The sequence below is a fragment of the Macadamia integrifolia genome, chromosome 12 (assembly GCF_013358625.1).
Source record: "Macadamia integrifolia cultivar HAES 741 chromosome 12, SCU_Mint_v3, whole genome shotgun sequence".
Taxonomy (NCBI): domain Eukaryota; kingdom Viridiplantae; phylum Streptophyta; class Magnoliopsida; order Proteales; family Proteaceae; genus Macadamia; species Macadamia integrifolia.
Window position 1 is genome coordinate 15979669 of NC_056568.1, and position 14478 is coordinate 15994146.

The 14478-nt window shown below is 37.1% G+C and overlaps 1 protein-coding gene across 6 annotated transcripts; it reads right to left on the reverse strand.

The window, feature by feature from the left end:
* Positions 1-1520: 1520 nt before the first annotated feature.
* LOC122094707 (uridine nucleosidase 1-like) lies at positions 1521-13863 on the reverse strand. 6 transcript variants are annotated; one of them, XM_042665307.1, is made up of 10 exons: positions 13611-13847; positions 13022-13137; positions 12822-12881; positions 12119-12301; positions 11891-11995; positions 10171-10267; positions 9961-10068; positions 9727-9862; positions 9512-9652; positions 1521-1926 (listed from the first exon to the last, which is right to left on the reverse strand). In XM_042665307.1, exons 1-9 carry the CDS (start codon positions 13666-13668, stop codon positions 9544-9546), a joined length of 972 nt encoding a protein of 323 aa, XP_042521241.1. In that variant the 5' UTR covers positions 13669-13847; the 3' UTR covers positions 1521-1926; positions 9512-9543. The 6 variants fall into 6 exon arrangements, 4 of the variants coding, with proteins under 4 accessions (XP_042521241.1, XP_042521240.1, XP_042521242.1 ...); XM_042665306.1 differs by having other exon boundaries at positions 9507-9652; positions 13611-13846; XR_006144966.1 differs by lacking the exon at positions 9727-9862 and having other exon boundaries at positions 13611-13863.
* Between the last annotated feature and the right edge of the window lie 615 nt (positions 13864-14478).

Here is a 14478-nt window from a genome sequence, read left to right on the forward strand (position 1 = left end):
CTTAAAATAAATACAAGAATTCTCTCCTTTAGTCATCATTATATGTAGCCATGACTATAACTTTGTTTGTAAATTGCATCATACTGTGTTCAAGTGACATCATTTGACGAGGGTAATCTATGTCATGCCCACACCCTCGAGGAGGTTAGTGCAAGGCATACTAAGTACTTTGAGAGTAAATGATAGTCATATTCTACAAAACAGTGTACGAAGTGAAAATGGTTGACAAGGATATTTTTGTCGATTGTTCATAACCCCCAGGGAGGTAGAACAAATCGTGGCATTCTAGGATCAACCGATAGCCACTTTTTGCACTATGCTTGCGTACACAAATTATATACAAATATATCGCCGTGGCTAGTTGTCTGAACCCATGTAGTGTCATGGACCATTAACAACAAAACCACACCCCTTTGATACAATACCTTTGGGTATATCAAAAGAACCACTTACTTATGACTTGCATTTTGCGATAGATATATAGGTTTCATCAAGGGTGGCCTAGTTCTGTCCTATAGCCTTACTTATTGCATCATATAGAGATTTAGAACATTGAATAACTAGGAAATGCCACAAGCTAACTCAATAGTTATTTGCAGTCCAAGTTTGAATCCCTAGACTTGTTTTGTCTGGTGCAATGTGTCGTTCATCATATCATGAAAATGATTTATTTTTGACAATTGGATTTGAAAAATGTAATTATATCAGTTTTGGTTCACATAATTGTGCCTATGGGGTGACACCTGTTTCACGACATTTAAAACAACACATGTTTCAAACTGATAAACGACACACGTCACCAATCCAAAAATTGGGAAATAATTAAATTTTATCATGTGATAACAAACACAATATACCTACATGGAATCAACTGCAAGGATGTTCTTACTTAAACCACTTTGTTCGTTTTCCACATTATAATTTGTGTTTAACTTAGGTCCACCTAAAGATGATAATTAAAATTTTCAAAAGAAAAAAAAAATTGAAAATTCTAACAAATGCATAATTTTTTTTAATGCATAAAAGATGCATTGATTTTAAAAAAAAAAAAATGTATAAAAGGTACATTAATCAATTTTTACATAAAAGATTTATAAATTTAAAAGAAAAAATGCATAAAAGATGCATTGATTTTAAAAGTTTTTTTAAAAATGTATAAAGTTACATTAATCAGTTGTTTTGCATGAAAGATGCATATATTTCAAAAAAGTTTAAGAGATGCATAAATTAATATATATATATATATATTATTAATAAATTTTTGTATAAAAGATGCATTAATTTTTTTAAAAAAAAGTGTATAAAATATGTATAAATTTCAATTTTTTGCATAAAAGATGCTCAATTATAAAAAAAAAATGCATAAAAAATACACACAATAAAGAAGTCTTTGTCATCATCACAAGGGTCTGGACCATATTTAAAACCTTATTATCATATGGATTGACCTTGTTTGTGCATCATTTAAAAATAAACCTTCAAGATTCTAAAAATAAATCTTTTCTTTGAATCTGGCATAATTTCGTACCCAAAAGATTTCTCGTTGTCATTGTGGACCCATCACGATAACATTTGGTCCGAGTCAACTCTAAATGATTTTCACATACAGTAAATCTTCCTCCATCTAGTTCTAGCACTCAAGTACCATCAGAACATTCAACAAGTATGGACCCAGGCAGTGGGAATTAGCCAGGGACACGAGAGAGTAGAAAAATGGACCAATTGGAGTTGGATATGGAAGAATTGAGGCACATGTTTCACCAGTTTATGAGTGCAAATTCCTCACAGCGACAGTCTGAACAAGTTCCTAATCCTGAAAAAACGAGACAATACTAAAACGGGATCTAATCTACCTCGGAACCACTCCAAGGGTTGTGATAGATGAAGTTGAGGAAGAGGTCACGTCTGACCTTTCGTCTTAACCCCCTGATACAAAAATAGAGAGGAACATGAAAGAGAAGTTAGATATTTTAGAAACTTTTGCAGAAGGGAAAGACCACATATTCTTATGGCACATAGATGAATGAAATGATTCTTTTTTCCTATAATCAGACTTCCAAAAAAATTCAAATGGAGTACATACAAGTTTAGTGAGACAGGAGACGCCAAGGTTCATTTGAAAGTCTTTATCAATATCTCCATGACATGGGACTTACTCAAAATCAAACGGGGCAAGTATTTCTGCTCACTCTCTCAGGGTCGACTCTTCGTTGGTTGACACAGTTGGATCAACCACAGACCCAGACATGAGCAACAATTATAAAGGCATTTACAAAGTAATATTCTTACAACACTGAGTTGGACATAACTCAGTGAGAGTTTAAAATGGTGCAACAGGCTCCAGGAGAAGGGTTCACCGAATTCCTTCTAAGGTTCCAGGACAAGGTGGGCCCCATGTCGTCTCAACCAACGGAGTTGGAACAAGTTAAATTATACTTGAAAACTTGTCTTATCCTTACTTATGATGTGTTGTATAGTCAACGAATCGAGACATTTACAACATTGTTAGCAACCAGAAAGAGGGTTGAAAACAAAATCTTCAGAGAAGCTCAACACCATAATACTTCTCAACTTCAGCCAGAATAGAGCAAGAATCTAAAATTATAAAGGGTGTAATGCAGAAGTAAATACTGTGGCAGCAACAGGTCCAAGTCAGCAGTCCACTACCCCAACAGTAACTCTCAAGTCCAATCATGTGGTCATTAAGTCAAACCCACCGTTCAGAAGAGTACTTTATAGAGGAAACAATTCTCAGATTTGGGAATGCCGTGTGTTACGAGAAGCTGAAGAAAAAAGGTCTTCTAAGTACAAGGCCAATTAGCAAGCCTCCACCAGCTTGGTACAAGAATAATGAGTATTGTTCCTTCCATAATCAAAAGTGACATGAGACCAACCAATGCCTCACTTTAAATTATTCTATACAAGACTTGATTGAGTCATGAAAAATTGAGTTGGAATTAAAAAGCCAGCCTAATGTAACAACCAACCCGCTTCCAAATCACGGAACTGTTGGAATGTTATGAAGTGATTCAAAAGACGAAGATTCTACTTCCAAAATCCATCATGTATCAAAGAAGGGGCATCTCAACACCTGATCTCATATGGCCAAACTAAAATCTAAGTTTCATGGAAAGCCAAAAGAAGAAGCTCATAAGAAGAGAATTAAAGAAATCCGTTCTTGGGAGGATAATAGCCTTCCACCTTGTGGTTCTATTCCACCTCAACCTTCATCACCATCCTGTCACTCTACATCATACCCTTCATCACCATCCTATCACCCTACATCATACCTTCTATCTCCATTATACCTTCCATCTCCATTATACCTTCCATTTTACTCTACCCCACCTCAGGTAGGATTATCTTCATTCGACCTCGCATCATTCCCTCAATCATTACCACCATATTATCAAGCACCACCTTATCCCTCAAACTCATACCACTCTGTGTTTTACCATCAATCTATTGGATATCTTCACCACCTCTCAAAATGGATGGTTGAGAAAAGGGGATCTGAACGAATGCAGAGTTAGATTGGCCACTCGAAACTTCCTGGACTGATATGCTTGCAACCCCCGATACTCTAGTTTACTCATCTACAGAATCTGTGAATCTCCAGGAAAGAAGAGAAGAAATCTTAATTGATCTTACAATTCTGATCTACCCAACAACACCTCGTCAAGTTATCAAGACAAAAGTGCATGTGATAGAAGATTACTCCTGAATTGATTGAAGCAATGGTAGCATTGGCTATCGGAGAAATTATCTTAGAAGAAATTCATCTAATCCATATAGATGATGACAGTGATGGTGAGGTGGAGGACCCCAAACAGAGCTTTGAGATAATGAATGCTTCAGAGAGGATTTGAGGCAAATCCCACAGATGCTATATCTGATCCAAAAGAAGAAGATATTGAAGATGAACTTGAAGACCTTGAGGATGGTCACAACACAGAAATGAAGAATCTAGAAGAAGATTATGTTGAAGAAATTGAATATCATGAAGATAGTGTTGAAGAATATATATTTTTTTTTCTTACAATGGAATGATGACTTATAGTACTTACTAGATCAAATATGTGAAGACATGTTGATAACTGAGAAGATGCTTGGAAAGTTTGCAAAAATCCAAAAAAATTTCAATGGAGTCTGGAACTCTTGACATGGAGATTCAATGTGAGTCACCTCTCATAGGACTCATTCTGCATCTGAATAATATGGTCTAGATGACCAAGGCTTAAGCATTTGATATTTGTGAAGGTCCTTTAGATCCCTTTTCTTCTCCAGCATATGAGATAGGAATTGATGATCAAATGGTTAGTACAATCCTCATTTCAAATAGTGATGATGAGAGTAACTACCCATACAACATTATTATAAAAAGAAGCATGTTAAATCACAAAGGAGCTTATGGTTGAGAAGCCTTCATCACAGAAGTAGGACAGAGCAATAAGTAGCCACAGCCTAAAAATCAAATTCTGAGTCAACTGAAGAAAGTACAAGCAAACATCTGTATCTGGGGGATGTTGATGGCATCTCCTATGCACAGAGAAGTTATTCTAAAGTTTCTAACCAATTTACAAGTTCCAATTGAGATGGATCCATCACAATTATCTTCGATAGTGGGGGCGACATATGCCATTCAAGCACTATTGTTTCTAGAAATAGATCTACCTCCGGAAGGTATCAGGCATGCAAAATCTTTATACATCACAGTAGAGTGCAACATGAATACAATACCCCAGGTCCTTATTCATAATGGATCAAACCTGAATATTCTACCATTAAGGCCTGCAAAGTGTATAGGCTTCAATCCAAACCAGTTCATGCCGTCTACTCAAAATCATCAAAGCATATGACAATACAAGGAGAACTATTGTCAGAATATTAACAAAAACGATAGTGGTGGGGCATGTAGAGTTTTGTGTGGAATTCCAAGTAATTGACATCCCTGCCTCCTTCAATATGTTGTTGGGCCGTCCTTGGATTCATAAAGTAGGGGTAGTAGTATCGGCACTACATCAGAAAGTGAAGTTCATCCACGATGAGAAGGTAGTCACTATTTTCAGAGACCCATAGTTATTAAACATATTGGCTAATGTTGAAGCAAGGAAAACTCAGGAGCCAGAAATGCGTCTAATTGGCATTGAGGTGGAGAAGGTTTGTGCTTCTATTATCAAAGAATAAACAAAAGAGAATATTCTAATAGCATATGAGGGTACATGGAGCTCCACGATATGCCGCATGATGAAGCAAATGTATTATTTTCAAGGAATGGGATTGGGAAAGAACCAACAGGGTCTCTCAAAACTTCCAGAATTCTCCCAGGTTGTGGGAATATCGGATTGGGGTATTCTCCTGAGAAGAAAAAAAAAGCATTCAAGTCCTCCAGATTAAGTATAGGAGAAACTAGTGCTTCTAGAGGAGCAGAGAACATAAGAATGCTCATGATGGCAAGAAAACGTCTTCATATGGAAAAAGGACAGAGTTATCCAATCTTGGATAAAATATTTGTGAAAGAAGGAATTCCTAAAGATAGTGAGTCGCTACCCAACAAAAAGGCAAAGAAGTGGCTCCAGAGTTTGAAGTTGTTTATCAACACCAGGTTGATTGGACTACTTATGAACTTGAGCATCTACCAGTTAAGAAAGTTGTGGAAGACAGTGGCATAGGCGATATCTTTGAAATAGATATAATTGCCACATCTGGAGGAGAATTTGAGGATAATCTTGTTACTCTGATTCGCCCATCAAAAGGCCCTAAGCCTTATCTTACTCTGAAAGAGATTTGGCAGCGCAAGGTGAGAGCTACTTGGCACATCAAGCTCCCTGCGGAGATGCGAGTTCATATTTTCTCTTTCTTGCAAAAGATATATTTGGAAGAACTGAAGTAGAATAAGCGTCACCCATTCAGAGGAAACATCCTATATGCTAGAGAAAGGAGGGCAAGAAGGATGAATATTTGTCCTTATTGTGCTACAGGCAATTGTAATGGCTATACCTGAAGTGGAGGGCAGCATTGCAATCGTGACAAAGGGATGGCTTCCCATAGCAGACTTAAGAAGCTAGGGTTTCTGGAAAGAGGTTTAAGCATTCTTGGGCGAGATATATCTCTTCTAAAATTTGGGTTCAAGAAGCATGAAGTTAATAATCTTGTTTTCACAACAAAGGGGTTTAACACCAAGCAGGCTAAGTCTGAGATTCTCTGTCAAGATAAGCTGGGGCATCTGCATCTCTGTGAAATTGGTGAAGGCACTTGCTCCAACAACATCTCTGAAGTTGATGTGATCACTACTATAGAAGAGGAAGAAGGGCCACAACCATATTTTTTGATACACTCGGCTTGCAAGCTACTTTTTAACTGGACCTATGCATGTTACGACTTCAAGCTCACTAGAGTTCAAGGATTGACTGATTCTGAAATCACTAAGCAGTACACTGAAGATTCCATTCTTGTACTTACCAAACGATTTTTTCTTTTAGAACTAAAATGATTTTCACAATTGATTTTTTAAAAATAGGTCACAAATAAAAAGTTTTAAATCATTCAAGGAAAACTCAGTCACAAATAGCCTCCCAACTCAAAACATAAATGAGCTACGGGTCATTACAAGGAAACTCAATTACATTGGAAGAAGAGAGTGTCCAGTGACAAAGGAAGTGACAACAATGTTTGTTTCACGGTGGTTAAAACGGAAATTGCACTCCACAAACGAAGAAGAAAGGAAGATGATGTCAACACAACTAAACAAATATCAACATTGAAACTTCTAGAGATGATAGACGAAAAGAGATACTGAGAATCACACTCAAAGATCAATGAGGGCCAACCTTCAGAGGCTACCCGAAGCATTGTTGACCGTTGAGCGATTGACTCGGCAATCAAGGGGGTAAAAACACAAGTTGGGCTCAGAAACTACAACCAAAATCTCCCCTGAAGCTCTTCCACAATCAATCCTAGCCTTCTGAAGACTTTTAAAGACGGCCACATAGAGTTGATCTTAAACGACCCTAGTGGGAGAGAGGGGGAGGGGGAAGACCAGACAATGACATTGTGGAGAAGGATGCTGAACTTGGTGAAGAGGGGAAGCCATGGCTTGAAGTAAATCAACAAAGGAGTTTTGAGCTTTAGGAATTACCTCCTCAGGAGAGAATACCACTATGTTGTGAACCAAAGAATTTCTCTCCTTCCAAATTTGCAAGCATAAGAAGGAGGCGAGGCCAGCAACTTAGTATGGGGTTGGGAAGAAGGGGGCAGACTCTGCCAAGAATCAATCCAACCTTCCAAACCATTAGGAGGGACCACATCAGCCCAAATTGATAACAGAGAATCGAACCAACTTGCCTTTGTGAAAGGCAGGAAACAAGGACATGAATGGCCGTCTCAAGAACATCAATGCATATGCCACCTCTGGAAACCCTCCCCAACATCAACACCATTAGCACAACAACGCCAAAGCAACGAATGGATCATGGGAAGTGTCCTGATCCTCTAAATCTTAACCTGAATTTTTGGTAACTATGGGAGGAAGAAGATGATGGCATTAAACCAAGAAAGTTTCCACCACTTCAAGGGCGGCTCTTGCACATGCGAGGATTATTAGTGAAATGTCGATTAAATAGTTGAAAATTGGTTGCCCATTTCAAGTATTCGAAGAAGCATGGTCAATGCAATGGAGAGTGTAGCACAAAATGACTTGTATATGCAATACATTAATCCATGTCCCATGTAAACAATCACCAAACAACGTTTTGAATGTTTGGTGACTTGTTATAGAACACTGCAGTTCTTATTTATTCACATACAGAATAATTGCTTTAAACTTTTTGGGTATTGATGTATGGGAAGTGCCTAACATTAGAACCACCGTAGTCCTGAAGTTACCTTTTTTGTCATGTAAATGCTGGCTTCTCGTCTCATTTTAATCTCACTCAACAACAATTTCAAGCTACAAATCGAATAAACAAAAGTACATTCCCATCACAGCTGTATCACTTACTAATTTGACATTCCAAATATGTTTAAGAAATTTTGTTCTTCATTTACTTGAGTAGATAACCGAAATGTTTTTTGTTATTCATATACAACAACAACAACAACAACAACAACAACAAACTAACTGAAACTAAACCTTATCCCAACTTAATGGGGTTGGCCACATGGATCCAAGTAAAGACAAGGAAGAAGGCAAGTAAAAGAAGGAAACAAATTACTAAATGCATTAATAAAGTAGAACACAGCTATTGGGGTCTGCCACCTGGATATTAGCCCTCAATTCCGCTCTATTCGAGGCCATACTCAGAACTAGGCCTAATCTGTGCATCTCTTTCCTCAAAACCTCTCCTATGGTCATTTTCAGTCTGCCTCTAGCTTTTTGGATCCTTCTATCTAGATGAGGTCACTTCTCCTTACTGGCACATCCAATGGCCTCCGTTGAACATGATCATACCATCTTAATCGACTTTCACAACGCTTATCATGAATTGTGGCAACTTACAAATTTTCTTTAATACGTTTATTCCTTACCTTATCCCTCCTAGTTTTCCCACACATCCATCTTAACATCCTCATTTCCACTACACAACTTATCAATATTGCTTTTCTTAACTGCCCAACATTCTACATTGTACGTCATAGTAGGTCGCACAACTGTCTGATAGAATTTTCCTTTAAGCTTTGTAAAGACATCGGTCGCACAAGGCTCCAGAAGCACCCCTCCACTTCATCCATCCCACTTTAATTATAGATGACATCATCCTCAATATCGCCTTCTTTATTAATGACAGGTCTCAAATATCTAAAATGGTCACTTTGCGCCATCTCTCTTCCTTCATTAGCCACATCATGCATTATCCATTGTAGTGTGATTAAAGTTACATCTCACATACTCAGTCTTAGATCTACTTATCTTAAAGCCTCTTGATTCCAAGGTTGATCTCCATCACTCCAATTTTAACATTAAACCTAAATGTCATCCAATAAGACAATATTGTCTACAAAAAGCATACACCATGGAACCTCACCTTGGATATTTTCAGTCATCTCATCCATTTTGTTGTTCATATAAATGTTGCATATGCAGTAGGAACCAATATTGTGGCACGGCAAGTCTGGTAAATACTAAATGTATGGTTATATTTGATGTATTTTCATCTTTGTAAATGAAATCTTCTTCACTAAAATTAAAAAATAAAATGTGCACCTTTACATCTAGAATAAAACCATTCTATGTATGGTTATATTTGATGTATTTTCATCTTTGTAAATGAAATCTTCTTCACTAAAATTAAAAAATAAAATGTGCACCTTTACATCTAGAATAAAACCACTCTTCCAACATGAATTGTGGGGCATGGATGCACCATGTACTTAGCATAAAATCACTGTTTCATGAATGGAGGGATGAGAATGTGATCCTAACACATGAAACACACATCCAAGATTTATGACCAATAAAAGAAAAAAGGAAATGGATTGTCGAAATGGCACATGGTAGACAATGCAACCTTGCCTTCCCATGGTCTCATGTGCACGATATAGCTTTCAAGGTTTCATGAGCAATTCCTTTATATACATAACAACTCCATCCACATCAACCGTCCATGCAACTGAAACAGGGTCATAGCCTGACCAAGGGTTGCTTGAGTTCCATCTGCAACAAAATATATCAACCTTAAGTCAATCTATCCAATCCCATAGAGTATGTTAAAGACTTTCTGAACATACTTTGTAAGTCCTTGGTCCATCAGTGTATGTCCAACACATACACCCTCTGTTTCAACCCTCACAACTCCCCTCTTGTAAGTAAAAAGATCCGGACGGATAAGTGCAACAAAACTCACAGGATCATGGGGGAAAATGCCTGAATCGAGAAACACAAATGAGAAATTCTGACTAGGTATCATGATATTTCTAACTCAAAATCGTTATTTGATCATCAAGCTTATGAAGGAAATTTACCATAAACACCATTAGCTTTCACATTCCAATCCCTGTAAAATTTGCATAATTCACCCAAGAACTGAGCTTGTTTCCCTTTCGAATCCTTTATTTCAGGGAGGTCTTCATCTGAAACCATTAGATGGGGTTCATTATGATTAGGCTCAGATGACAACTAGCTAGATAACAAGAAGAATACTCGAAAAGAGGGGAATAAATGAGGGGTTGCACCTGTTAATACGACTTGGGTAGTAATATTTATGCCAACAACAACAATATTTGCTCCTGACGTAAGAACAATATCAGCTGCTTCTGGATCCCCATAGATCTGGAAGTCAAAAATAATATCATCTTTATCATCACTAAGTTGCTGTAAGAAATTAATGGCTTAACAATCATTTGTTGTTACTTATTACTTATTAGTGCAGGAACATAATGCATCACTGAAAGGATGTGAGCAATCGAGTATCCTAGTCATAGATGTTACTTGAGCAACGTCTCCTATGCCATAAAAAAAAATAATAATAATTAAATAAATAAATAAATTGATTTGTAAAAACAACTCCCCCCCCCCCCCTTTCCACGCGGGCAGCAAGAGGGGGGGGAGGGGGCTGGGGAGAGGGAGATACATGTGTTTATATCCTCTTTGGTTGTGGAATACACTATATACATTCTTCCCAGTGTAATAACAGCTTTTCTGTATGCATTCTTTATATTTTTGTGATATGTGGGAATACTCCACAACACCATATCTATGTGAATAGGCTCACTAGATCAATTAAAACAACTAGCCACCAAGGCAAGCTATTTTACAGCAACTATGTAAAAAGTAATAATAATACTATTAATATTAATATAAACGGGTGAATTCTTTTAGTACGATCCATGTTGAAAACTCTTCTCAACGTTGCCCAAATATCTACCACATGGCAGATCATATAGTAACCAAATTTTGTGGACAGGTAAACCTCAAGATCACACACACGAATGTCAAAATTCAGCCAAGAGAGTGTTTGCCAAAATGGAGTTCTGAAAACTCCAGGACCATGGGAAAGTCAAATTAGGGGTCTGCATACGTATGAACATACATGCAGATGCTCGGATATATATGGGAGATATTTGATTGAATTTGAGTATGAAATTTAACAAATGGTTAATCCAGAACAAATCCTCTATAACCAGCAGTCAAAATAGCCACATCATACATCCACATGGCACAAAGAGTGTGGGCCATGTTGAGAAGCCATGTAAATGAGTTTTTCCCCGAGAAGAAACAGCAACCATGAATTTTTTGAGAGCACTGGAGGGGAATGATACCTTGAAGTAGTTGCTGTTACCGTAGGCTGAGGATCGTATGGAGCAAGTCTTGCATTATGATTAAGTGGAAAAGATAGGTCAGTAGGTTCCTAGGGGGAGGAATCCATTTACTAGCTTACCAAAGCAATACTCAGTAGAGAACCACAATGACAATCAGACATGTTTAATTAAGCAACCTTGTGTGGCGGGAGACGACCATTATTCATCGACTTCTTCTCATAGAGAAGAACCAACAAGGATAGCTTTAGAATAAGAACCAGTGGAACCCTCAGCAACCATGCTAAAGGCCTAAAACTTGGCAAGAATCTTCTAGGGGATGTCTCCCTAGACTTAAGTGGAGACTCTAGGAGCCCAGATAGCAAAGTGGATAAGCGGGCAACAAAAAATTGGTTGAACATATGGTCACATAGCATCTATACTTATCCATAGCTTATCCAAGTCAAACAAATTACTACCAGAAATAAAGGGGGACAGCATCCAATGGATCTATTCATAGTAAAGTTGATAGATAATTCATATACATGCAACCCTCAATGTGATGTACTTCTCAAAGAACACCAAATGGGGCGGCTAACGCAGTCATATCAGTAATCTCTTTGAACAAATTTATGAAGCTGGTAGACTAAGTACTTACATTTGCTTCAGCTGCAGGATTGACATTTCCCATTGCAAAAAAAGCACCACCAAGTACGACCAGTCTCTTGACCTTGCTTGCAAAAGATGAATCCTTTTTAATCGCCTAATTGAGACCAGAGAAGGTCAATATAATGCCCATCCGCATTGGGAAAACTTATAGTAGTTACAGCAGAGAAACAGAAAATTGATTTATTCTGGTAACTATGACATTGAGAATAACACTTACCAAAGCTAAATTTGTCAGTGGTCCCAATGCAAGTATGGATACCTCACCAGGATATTCAAGGACCTTATCAACTAAAAATTCAGAAGCACTCTTCTCAATTTTCTTTTCTTTTGGGGGTGGAAGAAATACATTTCCCAACCCATCAGAGCCATGAACAAAGTCAGCAACACATGGCTTTCCACCCTGTTTCAAAAATGCAGCATTGTGAACAAGAATAACTTTCTAGCATGAATCAAATTCAACAAACAAAGGTAGCAGAACTACATAAATTGCCAACATTTCAAGGTATTAGAAACAAATTTTCTCAGCAAATCTATACACAGAGGTTAGGGTGCATTATAAAATAGGATACTATAATTGTTACAAGACAATATTGGGGGTGTTTTTAATGATCACATTCATAATAACAACTTTCATATTGCAATGAAGCTCAACTAGGTAAAAGGGCATTTCAAGAACACGATTGTGACTCAGAAAAGAAGAATACCCAAATTGAAATAAATAAATATATAAATCCATACGGGTGAGACACATAAACTTCATGACATTCCTCATGATAATTATATCAAAGAATTAGTGTCACAAAAGAATTAACCAATATCCAAGAAGAAAAAAAATCATAAAAATACAGAACAAGTTTGGTAAGAGTAACATTGTACATTTAAATACATGGTTCATATAGTGATAAGCAGTTGATCTTTACCTTTAGAGGTTCAGAGCTGCCTTCTGCCACAGGGATTCCAGGACACCCTGCAATCTCAGACTATCCTTTTACACATTAAAAGTTGCAATACAATCATAAACATGTCGATAAAACATTGCAAAGGGGATAACTAGGAAGTTGTAGAGAAACAAATGTATCAATAAAACAAGAGAGAATCTATTGCAGTGAACCACACATACCAGAAGCAAAGCATTGCGGGTAGCGCCTTCAGTACTAACATTACCAAATATAGTAGTCAAACCTAAGACCTCCACCTCTGGTGTTTGAAATGCCATCAAGATAGCCATGCTATCATCTGTAAACCAACGACAGCTCGCTAGGAATTAACATGTTTGAACATGTGTAAAATCAAAACACACACATCCCACCTACAACAACAGATTGAGGCTAAGGTGTTTAGTTGGATTATGAGAAGTCTAATCTTAAATAGGATCAGAGTATAAGGTCAAGTAGATCAAAACTGCAAGAAACAGAACAGTAAGGAGTTCTTCCAAAAGGAAAATCTTGTTTTCTATCTTCCTATAACATCTGAAACTATTCCAATAGGAGCAGAGGCATAACGAGGAACTCTCCAGGTCCTAAATTTGTAAAAAACTTTGAATTTAATCTACTGGAGTTCTTCAAACGGAATGAAAACTAACGAAATCAATCAAAAGAAACGACACAGCCACCGTGAATTGAACTAAAATCCCCACCAAAGTTCAACATTAAGAGAGAAACAAGCAAATCAAAAGAGATCCTAAATGAAGAGGTGGAGAGAAAACTTACCAATGCCAGGATCAGTATCAATAATGATCTTCTCGGGTATTTCATGAGAATTCGACATCACAGACTCGATCTTAACTTTCTCTGATCAAGGAAAAAGGGTTTCCCTCTTTCTCTGATGAGGAAAAGGAAGAAGTTCAAAGAAAAGGGCAAAGCTTTCCATTCCCTTCCCTTCCCTTCCCTTCCCTTCCTTACCATATGTGTGGCTGGGTTCTGCTTCTTTTTCCATGTATGTGAAGTGACCTGATCCTCTCCAATTCCCATATGTTGGGATTAGGTGCAATTCCTATACGGTGAATACCTGAATCGCCTCTCGTCGATTAATTAATGAACACCTGAATCTGTCTGTCATTATCATTTTAAAATTATCTGCCTGTGAAGTACGAAATTAAGAAAATTAAGACACCATATAAGCATTTACCACCGCCAAGTTGCTAAAATGTCTGTCCTTAACTCAATCCAAGCCCTACTCGTGAGCTGGGATCATACTTCGTAAGTTTGGAAATGATGATAATACGAAAACACGTACATATGGTAATTAAACAAGTCATACGGAAAGAATATTTTTCAAAAATTCGGTGTAATAAAATACATATGGTAATGATATGGCACATGTTTAATACGTGTTTAATACAATTACTATGTAAAAATAGAGAAGCAAAAATATGAGTTTATTGTGGTATTAAGTATGAATTAAAACTGATCGTTTATAACTAAATTCTAATATCTCATGTTCTCATGAACACCTAAATCCAATCTAGCTTTTCAATTGTGGATCATTTCTTTTTTTTTTTTTTTTTTTTTATTTTACATCTAATACGTATTAAGTTTAATCATGTCTATCATAGCCAATATTGATAGTGACCCATCA

Coding starts and splice junctions, on each gene's coding strand:
- LOC122094707 (XM_042665307.1), bottom strand. CDS start 13,668: ATGTCGAATTCTCATGAAATACCCGAGAAGATCATTATTGATACTGAT. Junction 12,302..12,821: donor GCAGCTCTGAACCTCTAAAG/GTAAAGATCAAC, acceptor TTTTTGAAACAG/GGTGGAAAGCCATGTGTTGC. Junction 10,268..11,890: donor ATCCTGCAGCTGAAGCAAAT/GTAAGTACTTAG, acceptor TTTGACTTCCAG/ATCTATGGGGATCCAGAAGC.